At 45.3% G+C, this 24622-nt stretch overlaps 2 protein-coding genes across 2 annotated transcripts; one reads left to right on the top strand and one right to left on the bottom strand.

The window, feature by feature from the left end:
* Positions 1–10901: 10901 nt before the first annotated feature.
* On the top strand, positions 10902–18505 carry LOC119171560 (uncharacterized). Its single transcript, XM_075870014.1, has 6 exons — positions 10902–11341; positions 13514–13618; positions 14469–14616; positions 14873–15513; positions 16115–16190; positions 17390–18505. Exons 1-6 carry the CDS (start codon positions 10902–10904, stop codon positions 17978–17980), a joined length of 2001 nt encoding a protein of 666 aa, XP_075726129.1. The 3' UTR covers positions 17981–18505.
* Positions 18506–18884: 379 nt separating this feature from the next.
* Positions 18885–24326, bottom strand: LOC119173638 (uncharacterized). Its single transcript, XM_075869209.1, has 4 exons — positions 24154–24326; positions 23167–23231; positions 22356–22466; positions 18885–21206 (listed from the first exon to the last, which is right to left on the bottom strand). The coding sequence occupies exons 3-4, from the start codon at positions 22445–22447 to the stop codon at positions 19865–19867; spliced, it is 1434 nt and encodes a 477-aa protein (XP_075725324.1). The 5' UTR covers positions 22448–22466; positions 23167–23231; positions 24154–24326; the 3' UTR covers positions 18885–19864.
* Between the last annotated feature and the right edge of the window lie 296 nt (positions 24327–24622).

Consider the following 24622-nt stretch of genomic DNA (forward strand, 5'->3'; position numbering starts at 1 on the left):
TTCGGAAACGGAGGCTGTGCAACGATTGAAGTGACCTTTGTGCGCCCGGTAACTACAACAGATTCGTTCCGATGAAACTCAAAGGCTAGGCAAGACGTACGATTCTCCACACTGCAATAGAAGGGCGCGCGATCGAGCGTACAGCCCTTTATTCTCCCACGCCGACGCCGGCGGCGAAATTCAGCTGAGAGTGTCCATATAATTGCTATCGCAATAATAGCTTGCCGTTCGAACGTTAAAAAACATGCTTTTCGGCGGCGCTGGTGTTCATTCCTTGCATTGGGGACCCCCACGCCGACGTCAGTGCCGACGCCGGCGGCGAAATTCAGCCGATAGTGTCCATACAGTGGCTGTAGCAATAAAATTGAAAGCTTGCCTTCAGAGTAGTGGTGCAAAATTTGCCCGTATTCACTCTTAAATCATACTATCAAAAAGCAGAGAACATTCATCATGGCGGTGAATGAACAGAGGCACTTGATTGATCGCGACGAGTAAAACGTGCTGAATGGAAAGAACGTCATCTTCGAATGAGTCCACCAGGCTTATTTGTCCGTTTTTTTCTCGGATTCTCAACCACAAAGCAACATATACCTTTGAAATAAACTATACAAGTGGGTTTACTGTAAAAGAAGGCTTGGAAAATGCAGCAGTTGCAGCGTGGTGCTGTGGCGAAGAATGAGCGCGCATTATATTGTGATCTGGGTCTAACAGACATCAGCTGTCGCTTTATGTAAAGCAATCTTTAAGCAGTTGGAATTACTTTTGGAAACTTCAGCACCTTTTGCTCCCTCAAAAAATTATGTTGTGCAATTTCTTTTCGAATAGCTAATGCTTGAAATAGATTTGAAGCCGTGAACTGTTTTCATATTCAACCACGAAATGCAATTTTTTGCTCGAAATTATTTTTATTCGGCAACATTAATTTGTTTACAGTTGAGAATAGGAAATGTACATCCTAAAGTGCCGTTTTCATCTAAAAAACAGGTTGGGAACCCAATATTGAGCAGGTTATATGCAATTATTTGCACGTGGAATATAATAATAAATTCATACCATATTTCCGCTCGTCATGACAGGCGCACCTATGCTAACGGCTGGTGCTGAGAAACGTTTCATTCGTAGCAATTTACTCACCATTGCAGATCTTCAATGTTTTTGTAAATAAAAAGCAGCATATAAAGTGAATAATTGGTCTCAGCTGCCTTGCGAGTTGAATTTAAGTGATCATTTATAACGCCTGGTGTTAGACCACGTAATATAGTAGTTCCCGAGCCTAAGATGAACTCCTCAATACAATAAAACGATCCGAACCCTTGAGAGCAATAGAACGCCCCTAGACCTAGGAACGAATAACCGAGGTGGGCCCCACTGCCAACGTGAAGAAACTAAAGCCCCTAGGGGCTTTAGAAGAAACAGCGTTGTCGCTCCACCTTTCGCAGACATGAAGAAGCTGAATTAATAGCTTACTGCCCAAATCAATAGGTGTAGCGGCGGACAGTGTGGCTAGCTGAGGTTGATGCCGGCAGCTTCATTTTAGAGTCGCTTACGTATAGTGTATTTTATAAAGTATACTTTAAAAGAATATCGAGTAAAAAGGGTGTCTTCTTGTCCCGCAACAATAATCGTCATCAGGCTTGCGTGCGCTTCCTTTCCTGATAACTCGGCGCTGCCCACTTTCCTATCAAGAATGCAATGTTACCCTGATAATGGGCATGTCGATCGTGAGCGGAAGGTACCGGGCGCGGGGCGATAGCGCAAAGATGGAATGCAATATAGATGACGAGTATTGTTGTGGGACAAAAAGACACCCTTTTTACTCGCTCTTTTTTTTTTTTTAGAGTGATAGATTACTTTTAATGCAGTTGAACAGTTGTTAAAGATATCATTGGTGAAACTGCAGATGTGGCATCTCTGTTAATGAATTACTACGTTTCTTTTTCGCTCTGCAACGAGAACAAGTTACGACTTTACACAGAAAATTAAAACTCCCCAGTTTTGATGATTCCGAAGCTCTGCACTAGTGCAGACGAATAGCGCACAAGTACAGCTGCGAAATAAATTACAGGCATTCAGTCATTTCCTTCACGGATTATCCTGTGTAATCGGACGTGCACCTCTTGAGCAGTCACACGAAGTATAGTAGCATGCTGAATGTAAAAGCAGCACATCCTCCTCAGGTGTTAAATGTTCCTGCCGAAAATATTCTGCGTAGCTGGCTTTGCTCTATTGTCGTGCAGTAGTTACCAACCATATCTGGTGCAAACGAAATGAATCTTCTCCAATCGGTCTTGATTTAACCTGCTGTGTATAAATCATAGTCATCGCTTTTGTGATGATACTGCAAATATTGATAGATTGTTCGGCATGACGCTTTCAAAGAGCGTCAATAGAAGTATAATTTTGTATTTACTCCAGATGGATAGAACTAACTCGAAGTGTGCATATTTTGTTCGTAAATATCGATACTTTTTTCGTAATCTTAGTAGTTGAATATGAGTGGTTACTAAATGATGTATGTGAATAGGCCACGTAATCTAGCGTTACTAGAGCCTCACGAAAACCTTCAATTCAAGAAAAAGACAAATATGAGTGAAAGAGAAAATGCCTGAATCAGGTAATAAATCGGCGAATTCGATATCACTGCTGGTGAAAAGAAAGCACTCTGGGGCTCCATCTCGAGCCAACATAGAGAAACTGACTGGATACGTCCCTGCCCCGATCAATAGGTGTAGTGGCGGAGAGACTCGTCGACACAGTTGGTGCTGGCGGCTTAGTTTAAATTGCACCTGTGCGCTGCGTATTTCATATGATTCCTTACTTGATTGAAGATAACTTAAACAATCGCAAGAGATACCACGGCTCCAAATATAAAAGACCATCTTACTGAGTGGTGTCCGATATTTTTTCACTACTAGGGAACTGTAATTAAGTTGCATTGTTATACAGTAAATATGCGTTCAGTTTTGCTTATTGTGTGGCGCAATACAAAAGAACACGAAGAACCCACAAGTATGGTTCTGGAGTAAATTACATGGTAGGAGTCATTTAACTCGCCGGTGGTCCAGTGTAATAGGACATGCAGGTTTTCAGCGTTTCTCTTTGTCGCGAACTACAGTAGCATGTAATACGTAAATATGTAATCTCAAACTCATTACAAATCGTTAAATTTGCACTAGACAACATAGGACAGCATTTTATGTCCTTTAATTTGCCATCCAGCGCTTTGAAATTATCTCACGTGAATGCGAAACATTTTCAGATAGGGCGTTAACACAGGCCTTAAGGGGATATTCATGCTATCTTCGACGGCACTCGATGACCCTGCATATTTTACGGGAAGTCCTTGCGAGGCGCTGCGTAATTGCAACTGCACCTTTGCCTGTTTAAGAGTGCTGCAAGGACATAGCTGATTTTTAATCCTGATAAAAAACTATATCGAAGCTGCGTAATAGTTAAGAATTGAGTGATCATGGGGCACACAACTTTTCTTCTAGCTTAGAACACTGTCAAAGGGCTTGATTCGTTTCTTTAAAGCAATCGCCATAAAGATTCATGTATTCCAAGCATGTCACCTGGCATCGTGAGTCAAAAGAGAATCATTGAATCAAGAGAATGAAACAATATCAAAAAGTAATAATTGAGTAACTATACTTTCTTCAAAGCTCAGCGACAGACGACTTGAGGGCATTTCCTGTATTTCATGTTCAGTAAAGGCTATGCAAAAGACGACTTTTTTTTTGTTCTGGGTAATAGCCCCCCTCCCTCCCCACGCAGCCGAAAAAACATGAAATTGTTCAGCTCTACAGAAGGAGCGGTACCCTGAACTGACGAAGTTGTTCAGCAGGAAGGAAATGAGTATACTTTAATTGTACCATACATGCGATACTGAAGGAAGTTCTTAAAAGCTTTGCATATGACTTCACCAGAATCTATATACGTCCACTTGTTGTTTCAGTTGCCCTGTGACCCCCTCTGGGGGCGATGCATGTGAACTACTTTTATAGGTTAGCGTTCCCGTCGATAGGTAGGGCGACACGACTGTAATTCAGAACTGCATGGGTAGCAGAGGTAATTTGAATACCAATGAACATAAGGGCCCGAATTCGTTGCAGAATCACTTGCCTTGATTCTTCAACGTCTAAAACACATTGTTAATCCAACATTGGTATTAAAATGCAACCGATTTGTCTTCTATTTCACGCTTGAAGTTTTCTGTTGTATGTGGTGCATTGCTACCGTGGCCATTCGTCAATGAACCAAGACGCATTTGTTTTAAATGTAGTCGTCCATAGTGATACTGTGTTTATGTTGCTCGGCTGCAGACTGGATGGTGGCGGGGTTATTTCTACGCATGGTTATGCCATTTCGATCAAGGTGAAATGTTTGTAGCCATTCACGTTTTCAGTGGCGTCAGGCGATGTTTGAGGGAGTTGAAGCCTCCCTCAAAAATCATGAATTTTTTTTGCGTGTGCGTGTAAACGCGAACGACACAAACGAGCTCAGGAACATACATGAATTTTGATTGTAGTCTCACGCATCTCATCGAAAATGTTTCTGGCTGCGCTACTGTCTGAAGGCCTGTACAATTGTCAGTGTCAGTGCACATCAAAGGACGGCAGCTAGTAGCAATTTTCGAAAGTCGCCACTATGGAGGCCCTCATAATCATATCTCAGTTTTTTGGCACCTGACACCTCAGAAATAATTACTACTCAATTGCACCGCATGTGGCTTCAACCATTAGTTCTCTAAACCCGAAGAAACTAATCGCGGTGGCTATACGTCAAACGTAACGAGGAAGGCAACATCGTGGGACGTCCTCTTCCCTCACCCAACACGGTCACCACACACACTTAGGTGATGTCATCACAGGGCATATAAATGAGAACAACGTTTTGAACTTTGGTTCTTTTGAGCGGAAGCCCAATATTTTAACACATCAGCGCATGCCTCATCAGGTGAATAGTACGCATTCTTAGGGCATGCTTTGTAGCAGGAAGTACATATAGACACTTGCTGCATTTTGAACAACCTATTTCCACAATGGTTTCTGGTCTTCCCAGACAAGCTTAGCTCAGTTACCCTGTATCACCCCTTCAGCGGTTCTATAGGGTGATTGTGTATGACATTGTCCTCGATAAATTGTCAGAGCTGTTGCTCGTTGGCTTATCATTGTTCATAATTATCTGAAAATTTAATCTTTTTATGTCTCGATATGCCCTAGCGCATGGCATCTAATCTAATAATGTGCCAAGAAAACACTGGTGCAACTGAAGAGTGCTGCTTCTGGACGGCAAACCCGAACATCTATGATTACATTTGTTTTCCTATGTGTTTATGCGTGTTTTCTGAGTAGGGGTTTTAGAGTCTGGTTCCGCATGTTCGTATGCGTCAAGCTTCCAAATAGTCAAAATGAAGAGCTAATGGAGAGTACACCTATTCACACTTCACAAGCAATGATACTCACCAAAACTTGTGGTCGGCCTAATGGTACATAACTTCGATCAATGGTTTTGGACCCCTGAGCACCACCTGAATAAATTCTAAGCACAAGAAATGTGTATGGTTATTCTCGTCGTGCTTACGGGTACAAAGTGTTTTCTTGAAGAAATGAGACTGAGTGAAATTGTGCAATAAACACCACCAGATGGTTCTAGAGGTTCGTGCTTTTTCTTGTAGTTCAGTGTTTCAGCGCATATATCAGGGATAATAAAACACGCTTCGAATCTATTTACTAAAAGAATACAAGTAACACCATGCACGTTAACTTCCAAAAAATATCCATATTTCATAGTCTCACTGTGCTTCCTACTGAAAGGGACACCAGCGGCGATGAAGGCTGTCACCACCGAAATGGAGTGCTATGGTTAGCAAGTTAATGCATATGACTTAAGACGTTAGCCCATACATAGCGGTTGACTACTTTTTACGCGAAAGTGTTTCATTCTGCAATCCGCTAAGTCTTTAGTACTCTATTCCCATCACGAAAATGACGCTCAAAGATGCATGCAGAAAGAAGGCAGATCCCACGTGTCTTGGGAACCGACATTATGCGAAGCATAAGGTGGGAAGGTAATTGTGTTGTATTTTGTTTTAAGAGCGACGCTCCTCAGGATCTCACGATGTATTTGGATGCTGTTGTCATAGCTTGCCGTCAGGCCAAACCCGAGGCGTTAGATATACTGTGTACACAGCATTCGCAGTGCTCATATACGCTTAAAATAAACCACCGTGTGTCTACAGCCAGTTCCTCCACACATTCACACACGTCTCACTATAAAGCATCTCCCTAGAAACACTCACGTTGCATACCAGTCTGCCTGCCACAAGGCCCGTGCAATAGCTCTTAAAAAATACAATGGTTCTGAGGAAGATGTCGTATGGGTGAATGCAGCTTGCACGGGCGATGACGCGGCAGTTGAAGTCGTTGATTGCTCACTCCAGCCCATCGCAACTCTTCACCTAACTCCTGAATCCAACTCGGATTCCTCGGAAGAACCGGCCATCACACTTGCCCTCACTTGCATCGATGCCCGGCACGTCCTTTAGAATTCAAAAACCGCAATTGTAAATTTTGTGCGAGGTCGAGTACATAAGACCGCTTTCGGCGTACTCAGCTCACCCCCCAAACATCCGGCCCGCCATGAGTAGCTGATCTAGGTGCCTGCTCACTCTGTTAATCCTTGCAACGAAGCCGCCAATGACCACGCCCGAGGTCTCATCAAACGGGTGGCGGCGGACTGCTAGTCGGGCTTTTTCAGGAAGCGCATGCATTCCTTCAGTGAAATGACTGAGGCATACCGCGTGGAATCGCGGAATTGAAGGCATACCGCGTGGATGGTTCTTAACTACAATGGTGTTAACCCATCATGACGTCTGTATCATGAAAGTTCATTTGTAACGTTTTCGAATTCGTGTAGCCAGCATTGCAATCATAAATGCAGTTTCACCAACATTACACTGGAATAGCATCTCTTTCTAAAGCAGTACCGAGACCAGGCCAAGCTATATGCTAGAACACTTCATTGCCACTCAAGTTGCTTTAGTTTGATTCAAACTGAGCCCTCATAATCTTTCTTTGCTTTTGTCGGGTCAGCGTTGCCGATGTAAACTTTTTAAGGGCGAATCTCGTACAGCCGTGGGTCATGCGTCCACGATGTATGTATTAGTAGTCGTTGTCGTAGTAGTCGTACATATAGGTAGCCACCTCCACGGCCGGATTAGAGGAGTGGCACGCGCGCACTTCTTTGAATTGAGGATGAAACCCACGCACGTTAATCATAAATAAGAAGATAATTGTTTCTGATGGAACAACCTACGAAGATGAGTATCGGTGACTGGAATAAGTATTGCCTTGATTTCGCTGCTCACTGAAAAAATCAACATATCTATGGAGTGCATGATGATGAGGGGGGCGAAGCGTCCATTAATCCATCCGTGCCTCCATCCGTGCGTTCGTTTTTGCTTCCGCCCGTCTGTGCGTCCATCTGTAGGACCACCTGTGCGTCGATCCCTCAGTCCATGTGTCCATCCATGTGTCCATCGGTCTGTGCGTCTGTCCGCGCGTCTATTCGTCTGTCCGTTTGTGAATCCGTTCATGCGTCCGTCCCTGCGTTCGTCCGTCCGTCTGTGCGGCTGTCCATCCATGCGTCCCCCCATCCTTTCCTGCACCTGTCTGTCTGTTTGTCCGTGTATCTGTTGGTCTGTCCATCCGTGCATCTACTGAACAGTCCAGGTTACCCTTATTCCCATCGAAGTATCCACTTCCAACAGGCACCACTCAGTCGAGCTTTCCAGTCTGACTGCAGCGCCAAAATACATAACCTAGCGGATAAAAAAAATCTACCTTGAGACAGCGTTGGTGAAAACAGAACGCGACGCAAGCAGATTTCGCTCTGGGTCTGTCTACGAATTGTGGCTGGGACTCGAGCTGGGATACAAGGGGGACGAGTGCTCGCGTATATTTTCTGTGTGCCCCAATGGCAAGTGTCGTAGACTTTAAGACGGGGCAGTGTGAGCAACGCAGCTCCCTCTGGTGAGTGTGCGGTGCCTAACTTCCCCTGTCGCGGAAACGCAGCGTCGTTCGCCCTGGACGTGCCCTGCGCCGCTAAATAGTTCATCTGCCATGGGGCGAACGCGGGATGAATGCGCTGTCACCCGATTCTTGTCGCGGCTTGCAAACGCCACTACGGTATGCAGTGGTCTTTAATTCAATGCTTCTCGTATGCAAGAAGCAAGAAGACGCAATACTGCTTACTTTGCTGGCAAGACTTTGTCTTGTAATGCATGAGGAGCAGAAAAACCACCGATGCCAGCGGTGTTGGCGAGTTAGTCTTGCTCGGCACGACCTCGACAAGCTCGGTCACCTCTTCAACGAAATAGGGATGCGAAGTAGGAACAGAGTGGTTAAACTCCCCTCCCGTTGGTTACAACATTCAGTTACGTGCCTTGCGACATAACAAGTAGATAGGGCTTGGCTACCATTCTTTAAAATTCGTTGAACAGCAGTCCTCTTGGTCTACGGTGACCAATTCGGCGGCAGACACCGCGAAAATCGGTCGGAAAGCGATCGGCGCGGAGAGGGCCCTTTCGTTGGATCTAGCCGCCGCTGAATCAGATTCAGAGCATTTCCGGCGCCCGGAATACTCAATGTGAAAGCGGTCTGGCGGCCTCCGCATCGTGTCTAGTTCTGAGCTTCCATAGATTCTGAGATTCTCATATGAATGAATGAAAAGATAAAGACATCATACAATATTCAGCTGTACCCAACAATTGCGTGTTTTTTAATCAACATAAATAGCTTCAGCGTAAAGATCAGTGATGGTGATTGTTAGGCGCGGTAGGCTTTTGTGTACGAGACTTAGGTGCGAAGCATCTTTCATATTTCATTTCATTTCATCTTTATTTTAATAATTTCTTACTTCACAGAGCAGAGGGCTTGGGAAGGAAAGCTCGACAGAGATCGAATAGGCTTCCCAGTCGGTTACAGTCCAGCGTCATGCAGTCGCAGTACACACATTTTGTGGACTAAAATTAAATAAAAAACATTCATTACATGCAGAGAGTCACCAGCAATTGAAACAAAATTAGCACTCGGAATACTTCATGAAGGCCACTCCACATTTAAACGACCAGATATAGCATTCATTAGAAAAACGCTAGAACCTCAGACCTACAACATACATCAATGTCAAAGTACCCTTCGAGCTGAAACATTTCAAACAGAGAGTAAAGTAATTCTTAACATTTGCGCACCATAATTCTTGCGAGAAGACTTTACCTTAAATCAGCCTTAAAGGGTATATAAGAACGTATTGGGCTAGTTTTGCCATTTCGTTGATCATCGCTATATTTTGTTTTATTTTTCATGTTTATATAGGAGAACTAGGCACAATTCACAGAGACCAACTAATTTTAGAATTGCAGTGGTATGGAAGAGCTGCGTGGAAGGGTAAGCACCGGTAAAAGCGTAAATGAGGCGTAAAGCTTTTTTTGTAGAATATAAACCTTTTTATATTTGTGAACGTGGTAGTGCCCCATACAAGCTGGCAATAATTAACCTGTCACATTAACAAAAATGACAAAAATAAAAGTTTGATTTTCGTAGAAAGGAAATGATAATTACGGTATAAAAGACCAATAAAGCAGGAGGCTGCTATGCATATGTGAATAACGTGAGCATCCCACAGCAACTTTTCATTAAACCGAACACCAAGGGTTTGAAAGCTGACACAATTTTTATGTTTTTGGATCTATGGCGAGACCACCAGGTGGCGCCGAGGAGTGCACACGCGTTCAAATCGGCTCCGTCAATCATCGTACCTAGCAGCGGTTAAAATCATGTGACTACCGGTGAAACTACGGGAATTGTGCAGCAAGACGTCAGGTACACGCTGACACCACCTTTTTGGACAAGCGATCGCGGTTTCCTCTGGGAAGTGAAGACCTTCGGCAGAGCATGCCAACCCGCCACGCTAAGCCTCGTGGCGAAGCGGAACGCGGAGTCCTGGCAGCCTGCTCTCGGCCGACGCGTTGCGCTGCACCTGCCCGAACCCCAACAGACAACAACCCGGAACTAGCCCAGGCACTTATGGACATGGATGACCAAGACATCGAAACCCAAGTGAGCTCTGCGGTGGACGCCAACGAAGATTTCCTTTCACCTGACGAGGTGCTACAAGGGGAATCTACTAGCGACGCCGAGAACAAGGAAAAAGACTCTGCGGAGGAACGCGATTACGAAGCCAAGAATGGTCAGTGGCAGGTTTCTATGTCATTGCGACAGCGAAAACGCATCAGAAAACAAGAACGCGCCGCGAGTGATGACAGCGTTGCTCGAGGCGAAACTGAGAGCAACAGCTCCGGCGCTAGAACGCTTGCAGAAGAGCAACGCGGAAGAGCATCTGAAAGGGGCCGGCGACGAACGCGCGCGGCGCCGCTGCCCAAAAACGATATGAAGATTATCATGCGGCCCAGACCAGGGTTAGTTGTGAAGGAACTGAAAGCATACCAGGTTGCGCGAGCGATAGAACTTGCGAGCGGTGACCCGGAGGCCTGTGACAGCCACAAATTTCTGCTTCGCCTTTGCAACGGATCAAACATAATTATTGCAAGCACTCCGTACGAAGATGTAGCAGAAAGAATCTTGAAGATAAAGACACTGGAGCTCAATGGCATTAACTATCCCGTGAACACCTACATATCCACTCCTGCTGGATACCTGAAAGGAGTGGTACACGGATTAGAACGCGAAACGCCAGAAGCTGAACTCCTGAGCCATCTCCGAGTGCGCACTCAAGGAGTGACAATTGTTCAAGCCCGCATGCTCGGACAGTCACAAACTGCAGTGATCACGTTCGATGGACCAATACTGCCGCGCTTCGTGTATTATTACGGTGACGAAATGCCGTGCGTGCCTTATCAACTCACACAGCAGTACTGTAAACTCTGCAAGAGCCAGGGACATACGACAGATGTTTGTCCCACACCAATGACAAAGGCGTGCAGTAACTGTCGCCTAAGAGACCCACCTGAGGACCACACTTGCGATCCGGAATGTGCCCTGTGCGGCGGACGCCATCCCACGGCGGCATCGGAGTGCACCAAGAAACTCAAACGCGTCCCTCAAAAGGGCCAGTCGCTGCTGTCGCACCAACACAGCACACCAAAAACCACTGGCATACTCAAGAGACGCTGGATCAGCACGGACCGCGAGGACTCTGCACTGCCAGGCAGGGCCCGTTCCAGTTCCCGATCCAGATCTCGATCTACATCCCGATCCAGGTCCGGCTCTCGAGACTGCTCCAACTCCAGGAACGGTGGCCACAAGCAGGCCCAAGCAAAGCAACAACAGCACAAGGGCAAGAAGGCGCAGAAAAAGGAAGCGAAGAACCAGGTGAGCTGGGCAGCAAAATCCTCCCAACACTCACACCAAACACCACAACTCACGCGCTTAGAACGTGAGTTAGAGATAATGCGGGTGAGAATAGGTGACCTAGAACGCGAAAATAGGGAACTAAAAAAGCAACAAACGCAGCACCCGCAACAAAACTCTATACCCACCCAGAGTGGCCAGAAATCGCAGACGCAACTGAATGCAGGAGGTGACTCAATGATTACGTCGTCGATACTGAAAGAAACATTAAAGGAAGTTATACCGACAGTTATAAAGCAAGTAATGATAAATGTAGATAGAAAGCTCGAGATTATGGACAACAAAATCTAGGCACAACACGTCGAATTCACGAAAGCCTTGCGAAAGCATGCCATAGGCATCAACATCAGAGAAAAAGCTGAGAAAATTTACAACAGGCCCGGATTGTCGGCCATGAACCAGGAGACGCATAATGGCTAATCATCAAACGCAGCGGTCAGAAAAGTGCGAAATATGGCAGTGGAACTGCCGTGGTTTCCGACAGAAAAGAGGGCAACTGTTGCAGCTGGTGGCGTCGCAACAAAAGCCACCTGCTGTCATAGCAGTCCAGGAAGCCGGAAAACAACCAAAATTACGGGGCTACGAAACCTATAGTAACGGGGACGCAGAATGGAAAGTTGCTACATTAGTCGATAACTCAATTACAGCAATATGTCATCAGCTCATTGAAGAGGCGGATATCCCGCATATCATAACAGAAATAACCTACAAAGGAAGCCATGGAAAGAGCGCCTTCATACTTAATATCTATAGTCCCCCAAGACAAAAGAGAGCAACGTTCGACAAGCTATTTCAAGAGACAGCAAAACTGGCGAAAGGGAATCCATTAATCATAGTTGGGGACTTTAATGCCAGGCATGCAAGCTGGGGATATAAGATGCAAGACACCAGAGGCAAGAATATCGCAAGACAAATAGAGAAACTGGAAATGACTCTGTTATATGACCCTGCAATGCCAACGAGGATAGGAAACAGCGTATCCATGGACACAAGTCCGGACTTGACGATAGTACAAAACTGCCACAGCGTGGACTGGTACAACACCCTTGAAAACCTGGGCAGTGATCATTACATACTAAGCACCACAATCCGCACCAGCCGAATCCGCAAACACATCGGCACAGCCAAAATTACAGACTTGCACGCATATAGAAAAGCGCTAAAAGCGCACGTGACCGCCGTAGACGACTTGGACGAGTGGTGCAAAGTAATTCAAAATGAAAAGCAAATGTACACCAAAACTGTCGCCAGAACAGATGATACCCCTGAAGTAGACGCTCACCTTCTCCACCTGTGGGAAGCAAGAAGAAACCTCACTAAAAGAGGGAAAAGGCAAAAGCGAAATAAGAAACTCAAAGCGAAAATTGAAGAAATAACGCAGCAAGCCGAACAGTACGCTAATCAACTCGCGACAGCCAACTGGGAACAATTTTGCGATTCACTAAATGGAACCCTAGGAACAGCAAAGACATGGAATATCTTAAGAGTCATGATTGACCCTCTAAAAACTAAACGTGAAGGACTAAAATCTCTAGAAAGATTATTGCACACATATCCAGGCACAAGAGATGACCTGCTTCAAGACATCTATATTAAGTGTTTCGGCGCCCGAGCCATCACAGCCCCTTACCAGGCCAAATACACTGGGCTCCCAAACTCAGAACTGGATGCACCTTTCACGCATGCCGAGGTCAGAGCGGCAATCGTCAGCATGAAACGCAACACAGCGCCTGGGGCGGACCAAATCACCAATGCCATGATTCGCAACATGAATGACGAAGCCATAACAGCGCTTCTAAACTTCATTAACAAACACTGGGTGAATGGCACTATACCACAGCAATGGAAGCATGCTGTAATAATTATGATACCCAAACCAGGAAAGAAATAGACCGATCCCACAGGCCAGTTTCGCGACGCCACCGCTGCCGCGGCAGCCGCGGTGCATGCCGGTACTTGTAGTCGTCCGGGCGCACCAGCCAGCCGAAGTGCCTGAGCGTTCCCTTTTCGATAGATTTTTCGGTCGTGTGGAGCCGTCTTACGATGGGAGGATTTACGTGCTGTGTTCCTGGATGCTACAGCAACAGCACAAGGGATAAAGGCTTGGGTTTCTACGTCTTTCCTAAAGAGCAAAAGCTTCGGGAGACGTGGATTCAGCGTATCAACAGGGCTGGACGGGGCGGCAGGTAAGACATCTTATTAAATGTATAGTGCCGCTTTCAAACTAAATAAGCGTATTGCGGTGGTTTTTTTTATGTGAATGTTTAATCATGAAGCTTAGCATACCAAAGAATATGATCTTTGCTCACTCTGCCTGCGTATACTCTTACCGGATAGCTCAGCCGCGGTTCGCGGTTGTGCATGCCGGTCATTTTTTAGCGCATCTTCCTTATTCTAGCGTTTTTTGTTACCGCTGCGTACTAATATTATTATTATTACGAGTTGTAGTGCTGAGGTCTTTTAGTTTTCCATGTTGCGCAAGTGCAGCACCGCGTACGCGGCTTGCGTTTTTTTTTTACAACGCAAGTGGCAAGCATGCAGGCATAAGGGGAAGGCAAGCTCATTGACGAGGCTCTCCTAATAGCTCTACCGTACATCGAGACCTTACTTTTTAGAAACGACGTAACGTACTTCACGGCACGCTTGCAACAACTTACCCAGAACTCGTTGTGCCAAACGGCGATTAGCTTTCGCGGATCACCCTCGATGCAAACGGTGCCTCTGTAATCTCGTCCTTTCCGTAAAATAGTTATCTGGTGCATGCACGCGGCCGATTTCGCTGCACCTATGCAGATGAGTGGCACAAACAGCTGTATAATTTACCTGTGTGTGGCGTTGTCGAGTGAGGCTGAAAATTAAAATTACATTTGTCATTTGCCCTTGACTGATATGGAACTTTTTGTACGTTAATCAAGAGAAAGTGATACTGTTGTTTTGCAGTGGTAGCATGCAGACTGGACATTTAAAAGGAACCTGAAAACGCAGTAGGTGATGTTCAGTGTCATATGAAACAATGCTGGAACTTTTTGTGCTCAGGTTCTCCAAGTTTACGCCTACCACGGGACACCGAGTATGCGGTGCCCACTTCGAAGGAGGAAAAAAGACTTACATGAACAGAGTGCCCACAATCTTCCCGCTGAGACCGCAAAAGGTGGAAAGGAGGCGACCACTCATAAGGACACAGGTAATTTGAGCGCAAGCAATGCAGAGAAATAGCATTACGTTGTTGCATATGCACCACTGAATATTTTGTTATGGCTTAATGCAGGCAATGGCTACTTAAGGGTTGCGCTACTGCGTAAAAAAAGCAATGATGCCGAGTAAACTTAAACTCGTGTGAAGGTATAAAATGCAGTATTGGAAATCTCACCTGCAGCTGCACAGTGTGTTGTAAAAATCACTGAAACACATGGCTTTCTTTTTTCATTTTCCCCTGACAGCCGGAACTTCCCAACAGTCCAACTGTGGCACCCCAGCACGACCCAGAAGTCTCAGGCTCTGCCATCACTAGTAGCAGCAGCGACAGTGAAGACACCGCACAGCAAAGCACTCTACTCATGGACCATGCCTACAGCAGCCAAGAGTCAAGCTATGACCAGCTTGCCAAGAAAGTTGCTTGCCAAAATAATATAATAACTGAGCTAGCAGAAAAGGCTGAAGCTGCTTACGCGCATGTTGAAGAGCTCAACCGCCAGCTAAAACGCTCTCAACAGGACCACGCTGAAGCAAAAAAGCTATGTGACCGCCTTCAGCAGAAGAATAGGTGCTTGCGGCTTGAGCTATCCTGTATGCAGAAGAAAGTCAAGAGGTGCAAGGCTGAAGCTACACAAAAGATTGACATCACGTATGAAGCCCTTGTAGAAGATGAAAAGAAGCTGCGGTACTACACTGGCTTTACATCCAGAAAGTCCTTCGACAGTTTTTGGTCCCTACTTGAACCAGATGCGAAAAAGCTGCGGTTCTGGCAGATGAAGGAAATGAAGAACGAGGACCGGAACTTCATCCTGCCTTTGAAGACACAGCTTGTGCTCGTCCTGATGAGGCTACGGCTGGGCCTTGACGGCCTTGACCTTGCGTACAGGTACGCTGCCAACGTTGAAGTGTTTTTTTTTTGCATCAGTACTCATTTTTGCCTTTGCATAAGGTCCAAGTGGAGTGACTAATGAAACTCTGTTACCATGCCAATACATTTACGCGGGCATACTGTGTATAATGTTATTTATGAATATGCTGTGAGGGAAACAAGCATAACCCAATCAGCCCGAAAGGGGCCATGAAGACAAAATACGAGTTTGCTTTATTCAAAAGATTTGGTATTTTGTAATACCCTTAGTGCTTGTCCGGGAGCAAACGAACTTTCATTCGCTGAGAAATTCAAGTTTAAGCCAAATTTCAGTGTTCCTGCTGAGCGTAGCTGGTTTTGTTAGTTACTTTGTGCATAGGGGGAATGCAGCATGCTGTGTATTCGTACGTTCCTCAAAATATCAGCAATGGTATGCAGCACTTTTTCACTTATCGTTTATAATGAAAATGACTGGAAGTAACAAGGTGCTTACACAAAAGGAATTCAGTACCGTTTAAGCATCTTCTGCAATGATATCTTCATTGCAACCGTAGGTTCTTTTGTTTGTGCTGCAGAAAATTACTGATGCGCATTTTTTGCAAATTTGTTTTTCGTACAGGTTTGGCGTTTCTACGTCAACCGTTTCGAGGATATGGGTAACATGGCTGGATTTTTTGGACAACAGGCTTCGCCAGGTATGTCAGCACCAGTTATCTTTTTTTATTGCCTTTTGTTTGTGGTCTCTGTGATGGCCGCGACAAATTGCAACATTTATGGGAAGGGAGAAAGGGGACTGGATGGAATTTTAGGTATAAAAGGCCAACTGTACATGATCAGTCGCGTAGCCAGGGTTCTATTTCAAGGGGTGTTTGTCAGCCTTCCCCTCATGGCCAGATATATTAGCCCCCACTACTGCCTTTCTGTCTGTCAAGATACCTGCTAAGAACGTACAGGTAATTTAATTCCCCGAAGCATGCTTTTTTAAGCTTTCTGCAAGATTGCTCAGCTTGAACACCTTGTGTTTGCATTCTAAGATGGATCGATTGAATTAAAGTAAATTTCAGTAAAACTACTCGTTAGGCAGTTGGTGCACGCTTGTAAAACCCAGAGCGCAAAAATACAACACAGGCGAAGCACAATGGGACAAGCACTCACTCTCAGCTAAAAATTATTGGAAGCAACGTCACATGTCACCTCACCTTAAATGTACTCATTTCACTTTTTTTATTCTGCGGGTTGCTACATGGCTCAGTGCCCGCGGCGTTGTGCTGCCCAAGGATGCGGGTTCGATTCTCGGCCGTGGCTTCCGCTTTTCTTACGCAGGCAAAAAGCGAAAATGCTCGCATGTTCGAGATTAAGGTGCTCGGTAAAGGTTCCCATCTGATCAAATTAAACTGAAGCCCTCCACTACAGTGCACCTTATAACTTATGTAGTGCCTGTGCATTATAACTCAATAAATCAATCGATGAACCTTCTGGGTCTTACAGCACATGCCCAATGCAGTAAATGATTTTATTTATATGTAACGATGCTTCCAAAAAAGTTTTGTTGAGAGAATGCTTATCCCAGCATGCTTCTCGTGTGCCCGTGTGTTTTTTGCTAATTTTTAGAGCATTTGTAGATTCATTTGACAGTGTTACAAGCTGTGATGACTCATCTTGCGGTCTCTACTGCAGAGCAGTGCCAGTACTTGTGGCAAAAATCAAAGGTGGAGAAGGTGACTTTTTAAATCGTACATTAAGAGCAATGGGGAGATTCATGTGCATTGAGAATGCAGTCTTAGATCCTTCGCATAGATCCACCACTCTAAGACCACTCCCCCCGCCCGTTCCTAAGCCACTGATGATATTAATGTAAAAAATATGAAAACCCACTTTTCCTTCTTTTTTTCAGGTCCCAACTTGGATGCCTCCCCACCTGTGCGACAAGTACAGGCCACAAGCTTTCACTGACAAGGGCTACACCACTGTTGACGGCATCCTCGACTGCACCGAAATTTTCATCGAAACCCCCTCGTCATTCCGTGTACAGAGTGAGACCTATTCCTCGTACAAAAAGCACAATACTGCAAAAGGGTTAGTTGTGTGCAGCCCGAACGGCTTTGTTATGTTCGTGTCCGATCTTTCTCCTGGGAGGCTGTCTGACAAGGCCCTAACAAAGGCTTCCGGTGTGTTGGAAAAGTTCTCACCAGGGCGAAGTTTGATGGCTGATAGGGGGTTCACCATCGAAGAAGAGTGCAAGGAACTTTCACTGCACTTGAACATTCCGCCATTCATGGAAGGACGGCCTCAACTGTCTGAAGCAGATGAAACTGAGACAAGGCTTATTGCCAGTGTGCGCATACATGTGGAAAGGGTCATTCGGAGGATAAATACCTACAGAATACTCTCACAGGTGTTTCCAAACAGCATGTCTGGACAACTGAACAAGGTGTGGCATGTTTGCGCACGCTTGACAAACTTTGTGGGTGAGCCATTGCTGTGAGCAGATGTGAGTGAAGTCTGCATGTCTGCTGATAGGCTGCGCCAGTTCGCTTGCACTACATTTGACTACTTTTTTGGCCATGCAACACAGCCAGAAATGGGAAGGATATAGGCCATTGTGCCTGTTCTAGGAACTGCTCACCGTCTCTCCAAGCTTTTTTATTCACCTTAGCCCAAAACAAGGAACAACCCAATCCCTTCAGGAGGGCACGTACGAAGAGCCGTATTTTTCCCGTGCACATTCAAGCATCATAAGAAATGTCCCTGCCTAGGTTTTGTATTCAGTTTATTTGCTTTGTTTACTTGGTCATTCCCTTATTCTCTAAATTTCTTGAGAACTACGTTTACTTGCACGAAAAGATCTGTTGTCTGCATTGACCCCCCTTTTCTTTTTTGTTGTCATAACACATTGCTACCTGTACTGTCATGAACGTGCATTATGCAATAGCCATACTCTCTTCATCTCTGTCACCATTTCAAACAGCGGCACGTTTTGATGCTTTCCATTAAAATCGAAGTGAACCCATGCCTGGCGGTGTCAATGAATAGGTACATACATTTATTTCGATAGGGTAAAAGCTCGTGATCGTGGCCATAGCTGCCCATTGAGAAGCATACTTGTATGGGCTATCACCATATTGTCCCCTTGTGTCCAGCCATCCAGTCTGCTGTGGTTTAACATAAACATGAAAGGTTAATTAACAGGCTGACGTAGCCTTTTAATGCGTGACAGCATTCATTGATAAACTGAAGGTATGTTGAGTGTATCATTTCCTGCATAGAAACCAGGTGCAGGAGGATAATGGAGCTGTGAAGAAACGGCGTTACACAGTGCTCGAGTAAATTTCAAGAAGCCTGCAACCGCCTGTTTTGCAAGAAACAGTTGTCTAAAAATATTTTCCACATAGGGCTCCAGTACAGTGGTTTATTTGACATTGTTTTCGTGCTTCCCGTAAACTGTGTAGGGCCTTCAGGAAAACAAAAAAAAAAACAGGCCAGAAGGCACATGATAGTACAGGCCTACACACTAGCAGTGGTGGGTAAAAAGTAGGGCCATAAAAGAAGCGGGTCACAACACATCATAGCACAGGCCTACACATTAGCAGTGGTGGGATAAAAGTTCGAATAGCTCATGCCAAGTGACACGTGAGCAGGTGCCTCGCTGTCCCACAAAACACTGATTCATGGAAAGCTGTGGCATGTGTTACCGGTCTGCTTGTTTAATTCACCTTGAATTAATTCAAAATGAAGGCGAAAAGAGAAGTACAGACAATGCAGCAGTAAAAGAGCCCGTCAATGTAACATTACATTGAACAAAGTGGCAATGAAGACAGACACAAATAACACAAATACCCTATCAGTAAAGAAGCAGTTAATAAGTATCACCAGGCTTTTTACCTCCACAGTACGTAAGCAAGCTTAGGTGCCCCGAGAATTTTTTTAAATTCCACATAAGTTGCTGTTTTGGAGCAAGGCTGGCCCTTACAGTAGCACGCAAGCCATAATGGTGTGAATATTAGTAGCAACAATAACGCCAGTGGTGCAGTTTCGTGTGCTTCATGGCATAAATAAGCAAGCCTATGCCTCCGCGAAATTAGCATGAAGCACACAGACGCTTCACACTGGAGGGCCTCACGCTCATTTGTACTATTTTTCCCCAGCGTGGTCAAGTTATGCACGTGAATGATGTGCAAAGAAAGAGGGTAGACTGTTCTTGTTAACGCAGAACAAAAATGCACAAACCTCATACATAAACATCTTTGTTGTAGAAAAGGCAATTTACAGGCACAGAAGCAAAACTCTGGTGGGCTACTTCTACTGGCTTGAAGTATTTATGGTATGACAGAACACACGCACAAGCTTGAAAACATTTTCTAGCTTTACTTTACCAGTTACTGGAAATGTAGGGAAGCAAGTAGCTGGAAGTAAAAAATTTGCAACGTTCTATGAATTCCGTGAAGAAACTCTGGTCAAATGGCACGGAGATTTGTCGGCACTCTTCCTTGCTGTAAACAAACAGCACGCAGGTGTTCAGACCAGTCACACCCATCTGCACTTGCACCTGAGTATAATAGCCACTACTTTTTTTTAGTTCCCCAGCACGCAACTGCCTTTTGGCAAAATCTTGAATTTTTCGGGACACTTTGATCTCAAGCAGCCGTGGTGCGCAACATTTACACTTCACGAGCCCATCTGGGCTTGCACCTAGAAAAGCGTGATGACGAGAGAGGAAGAGGCCAGTTTCAGTCACCTCAAGCTCCACGTGGCTGTCATTTTTGTCCTGAAAGGCTTTCCTGGCTTCAGGCTCACACAGCAGGCCTCTCTTCATGGCAAATGTTGCCCTGCCTTTCTTTTTTCCAACCACTGCTGCGATGAGACGTCGGGGATCATGCGGCCCCATTTTGGTTTGGCACGTCCTGACCCATGTGTAAACTCTATGCGCTACAGATGCAGTGATCAGACCCTCCCTATACATATGCCAAAGGAGGCAAGCACTTTGCAGTCGTGTGGCTGCCTCTACGGCTGTAACTTCCTCGTCTGTGTATGACAGCAAAGCATTCCCCTGTTTGGCTCGCTCCAGCCACCTTAAAGGTAGCCTAGCCACATCTTCGGTAGCGGGGCTCTCAACTTTTCTTTGTTTTTCGGGAAGAAAGTCATTTGCTTCAAGTACGTCTGCGAAGCAATCGAGCCCACATTCTTTGAAGTTTCCATGCAAGTTTATGAGGCTCAGTGTTGACAGATTCGAGTCTTGTGTTCTCAAGCATGAGTAGGCTGCTCGTTTTTTGTGAAGCCTTGGTGCATCACTGATTTTTTCAGTGGTGTCCTTGGAGAATACAATCTTTTGAAATTGCTCAGTCACTTTTTTTGGATCCCGCGGGTTGTACCACTGCCGTTCACCTTCAGTGCATGCAATGGCATTTGGTACTTCAGTGAGATCATGTTGCGCAATGTGCATCAGCCCGTACAAAACGCAGCAAACATGTTTGCAGACACCACCTTTCCCAGCAACACATGAGCAGCTGCCACTGACAAGCTCCCCATCACACTTAAGCAACTTCACCCCAACACTGTACACTGTCCGTGTTGCCATGGATGCCAGAACTTGTGCCTTCACCACGGTCTCTGCGGTGTCTTCAGTTGAAAACACCAACTTTTGCAGGTGGCCTGATGTGAAAAGCCGCAGGCCAGCATCTCGATGTTTTCTAGCGCCTTTACTTTCAGTGTACCTGCATGAAGAATAAACGTTCACGTTTACATGCTGTGCAGGACTTTTTCCTTCCAGAATATACATTTACACATTCCACCCTTTAGTTAACTGTTGCATAATAAAAATAATCCCACTTTCAGGCCTGCAGAAACAGCTGAAGAAATTTTTGTAATTGTACTTGGCTAGAACAGTTGGCATGAGTACATTCCTGTGCATAAACACCTTTTCATTCCCTACACAAATTTGCACACTCCCACTTTTTGTCCATTGTGCAAGTTCTGAAGATATAGAACTAAAACTAAATTTAAGAAGACTGTCTACTGCAATCAGATATGTAAAAAACTTCATTTTAAAGTGACCTCAAATTGTAACAGCAAAATGGTTGGGAGCTGCGCTAGTTGGCACGTATTCGGATGGGAATCAGTGGAACTTTGTCGGAAACACACGGCACACTGTTGACTTTGTGATTGGGAGCGACGGAAGTAATAGCCGGCGAGAACAAACTTTCAGGAAGATGGGGACGATCGAGTAAAGTCGGGCTCGACTCGATCTGGGCGCTTTGTTACGTGGTCTGAAACTTCACGAAATAATGTGAGGGGAATGGAGGAGAGAAATGCCAGCTTTAATTATTCATTCCTCAGCAATCAAGAGTTGTTGGTCATTGAATAAAAGCTGAGAAAGCTACAAATGGCGTTATTTTCCAGCTAAACACAAAGTTACTCAGACCCGCCGCGGTTGCTCAGTGCCTAAGGCGTTGTGCTGCTGAGGGAGAGAATGCAGGTTCGATTGTCGGCCGCGGCGGCCGCTTTTCTGATGGAGGTGAAAAGCAATAACGCCTGTGTTTTCAATATTCCGGCGCACGATAAAATCCCCAGGTGGTCAAAATTAATACGGAGCCCTCTACTACGGCGCGCCTCATGCCTGCATTGCATCGGCGGATTAAACCACACAATCAACAAAGTTACTGAGCCTGTAGCGTACCACTTTAATAAAGAGAAGAATTTTCGCATACTACAGAGCCTACAAGATGGGTAGAGCTTTGTGGCACTAGGAATAGTTCAAGAAACGTTACACTTTCTGAAACATTTGGGTGTCAGCATGCTCTTTTTTTCCCAAATAGCCCTCATCAGTTTTAGAGAATCACGACTGCCGAGTTAAGTTTGCATACCTGACAATGTGCTCCTTTCCAAAGTATAGGTTCAGGGAGCTTGTTTTGCAGGTCCACCCTTGACTGTTGTGGTTGTGTAATACAGATGCCATGGCACAGCATTACACGGAGCTGCAAAAAAAAAAACAGAGCCTGAAGGTTAGTTTAATCTGAACATAGCCAGCTAAACTTTCTGCTAAGCCAATACACTTTCTTAGATTACATATTTTTATCAGGGCGTTACCCTCTATTGGTGGAACATACAAACATCTGCATGCTGCGTACTCTATAAAAGAACCCCGAGCAGTGTCAGACAGTCGGTGCCCGTTGTCCACGCAGAAGCCAGGCCAATGAACCAGCTGCACGTATTAATAACATAATATGCCTCCACTGCATGATGCTCGTACCCGATGAGTAGTAGTAACGACGTGTGGACTAGTTGGTGTGGTAGCATCATGCAAAAAAGCACAAAAAACAATGAAACGCAGCAGTAGTTCTCATGAGAAGAAAAGAGAAGAAATCGCTCGCCCTGTTTTCAGGACCTTACCAGTACCAAATCTTTAGTCACATGATAGTAATCCCATGACAGGGACTGCACTTTACTAGTGCTGAGATAATCTTCACTGTTGCACATACTGCACACAGTAAATACTCTTAAGAGAAAAAAGCTTAGCGAAGTAGAAATTACAAAGACCATAAACAACAGGGCTATAACAACGAAAAAAAATAACTGCAATGAAATAACGCAGGACCACGACAAAAGCCATAATAAAAACGCAATCCATGAAAAGAATATTGATTATTTAAAAATGCAGCCAATGCATTACTGTACCGCAAGAATGCAGTTTTCTAGGCGATGCCGTCCTCCAACCACACGAACCTGCAGCTCTCTGGTAACTGCATGTACAGAGGTAAATACTGTTAACAACGCACGAACGCGTGGCTTTCGATACGTGCAGCACAGCCTGCTGATAGCCACTGGCGTAACCAGCGATATTAGGTGACGGCGCTGCGGCGGCTTGGCATGCGAAAGCTATTGCCCATGCTTCCTTTTTTTTTTGGGGGGGGGGGGGGAGGCAGGGAGAGATTCGACACCAGAAGTCCCTCACCACGACCGTCGCCAACACATAAAATAAACGATATCTGACGCTGATAACCAGCGAAGTCTGGATCATTTTCGCCTTTGGTATGGTTACTACGTTCCCCTTTCTTTATTTCGGAACTATATACCAAAGGCAATAAAAAGACAGCACTAGTTATCAGGGTAAGATAACGTCCCTTGTTGGCTCCGTATCCTTACATGCGGCTCAACCGACAAGTGCGAATGACTGATGAATGCGTATCACAGCTGCTAATGGAGAGCGGCGCGTTTGCATATTCACGTGCGCGAAACTAGGGATGCTACAATGTCAAGAGTTTTCAAAATATAGCGACCGCGTCGTTCGGTGGACTAAAATCAGAACGCCACCCAAATTAAGAATTTCAAATATTATTACTACCAAATGCTGTATGTTGAACGCGACACTCGTGCACGTAAGTGCCGTAAGACACGAAAGGTTCGGCGCCGCATATAAAGCCTGTCCCCAACAGCACGTCACTGTGCAAACAAACGTTGCAATCCCCGAGATGCACATGCAAAAAAAACAGTCGCGCAGAACAACCGCTTACATACATCACTCAAATGAAAACGGTACTCAACAGGCAATGAACGGGTGGCTGTCCTAAGTCCCGCCGAATCGAAGGAGTAGCAGGCACTTATGACCGAAATTCGCGCCGCCTGCTCCCATTAACAGACAATGTAGGTATTGAAAATACTCACATGACGACTTTTTCTTGCTGGTGAAATCGGAGAGACGTCCGCGAAGCTCCGGCGCAGTACTGAAAAAGCGGCGGCCACTGCGTAGTCGCTGTAGTCTGGTTGACCGATTGACTACAACTAAGATGGCGGCGGGGCAACTCCGGAAAACCGGCGCATGCGCTGATCGGCTGGTGGGATCGGTCTATTGGCAATAGAAAACCTCAGGCCAATCTCTCTTACCTCGTACTTAGGCAAAGTGTTTGAGAGATTATTAAATGCCAGAGTTCAACGGCACTTTGAACAAAATAACTTGTTGCCAAACACCATGTTTGGTTTCCGTTCGAACCTTTCGACACAGGACATCCTTCTGCTTTTAAAGGAGGAATAACCAACAAATGTTCCAAAAGCAGGAGAAAACATTGTCATGGCCATCGACATAAAAGGCGCTTTTGACAACGTAAGCCATAAGGCCATATTAGATGGGCTAGCA

Source organism: Rhipicephalus microplus, chromosome 7 (genome assembly GCF_043290135.1).
Source record: "Rhipicephalus microplus isolate Deutch F79 chromosome 7, USDA_Rmic, whole genome shotgun sequence".
NCBI classification, from domain to species: Eukaryota; Metazoa; Arthropoda; class Arachnida; order Ixodida; family Ixodidae; genus Rhipicephalus; species Rhipicephalus microplus.

Excerpts from the sequence above, each read along its gene's own strand:
- LOC119171560 (XM_075870014.1), top strand. The coding sequence starts at position 10,902 with ATGCCGTGCGTGCCTTATCAACTCACACAGCAGTACTGTAAACTCTGC. Across the intron at positions 11,342-13,513 it reads CACAAGCAGGCCCAAGCAAA|CAACAGCACAAGGGATAAAG; the intron begins GCAACAACAGCA and ends TGGATGCTACAG. Across the intron at positions 13,619-14,468 it reads AGGGCTGGACGGGGCGGCAG|GTTCTCCAAGTTTACGCCTA; the intron begins GTAAGACATCTT and ends TTTTGTGCTCAG.
- LOC119173638 (XM_075869209.1), bottom strand. The coding sequence starts at position 22,447 with ATGGCATCTGTATTACACAACCACAACAGTCAAGGGTGGACCTGCAAA. Across the intron at positions 21,207-22,355 it reads GGAAAGGAGCACATTGTCAG|GTACACTGAAAGTAAAGGCG; the intron begins GTATGCAAACTT and ends TTCTTCATGCAG.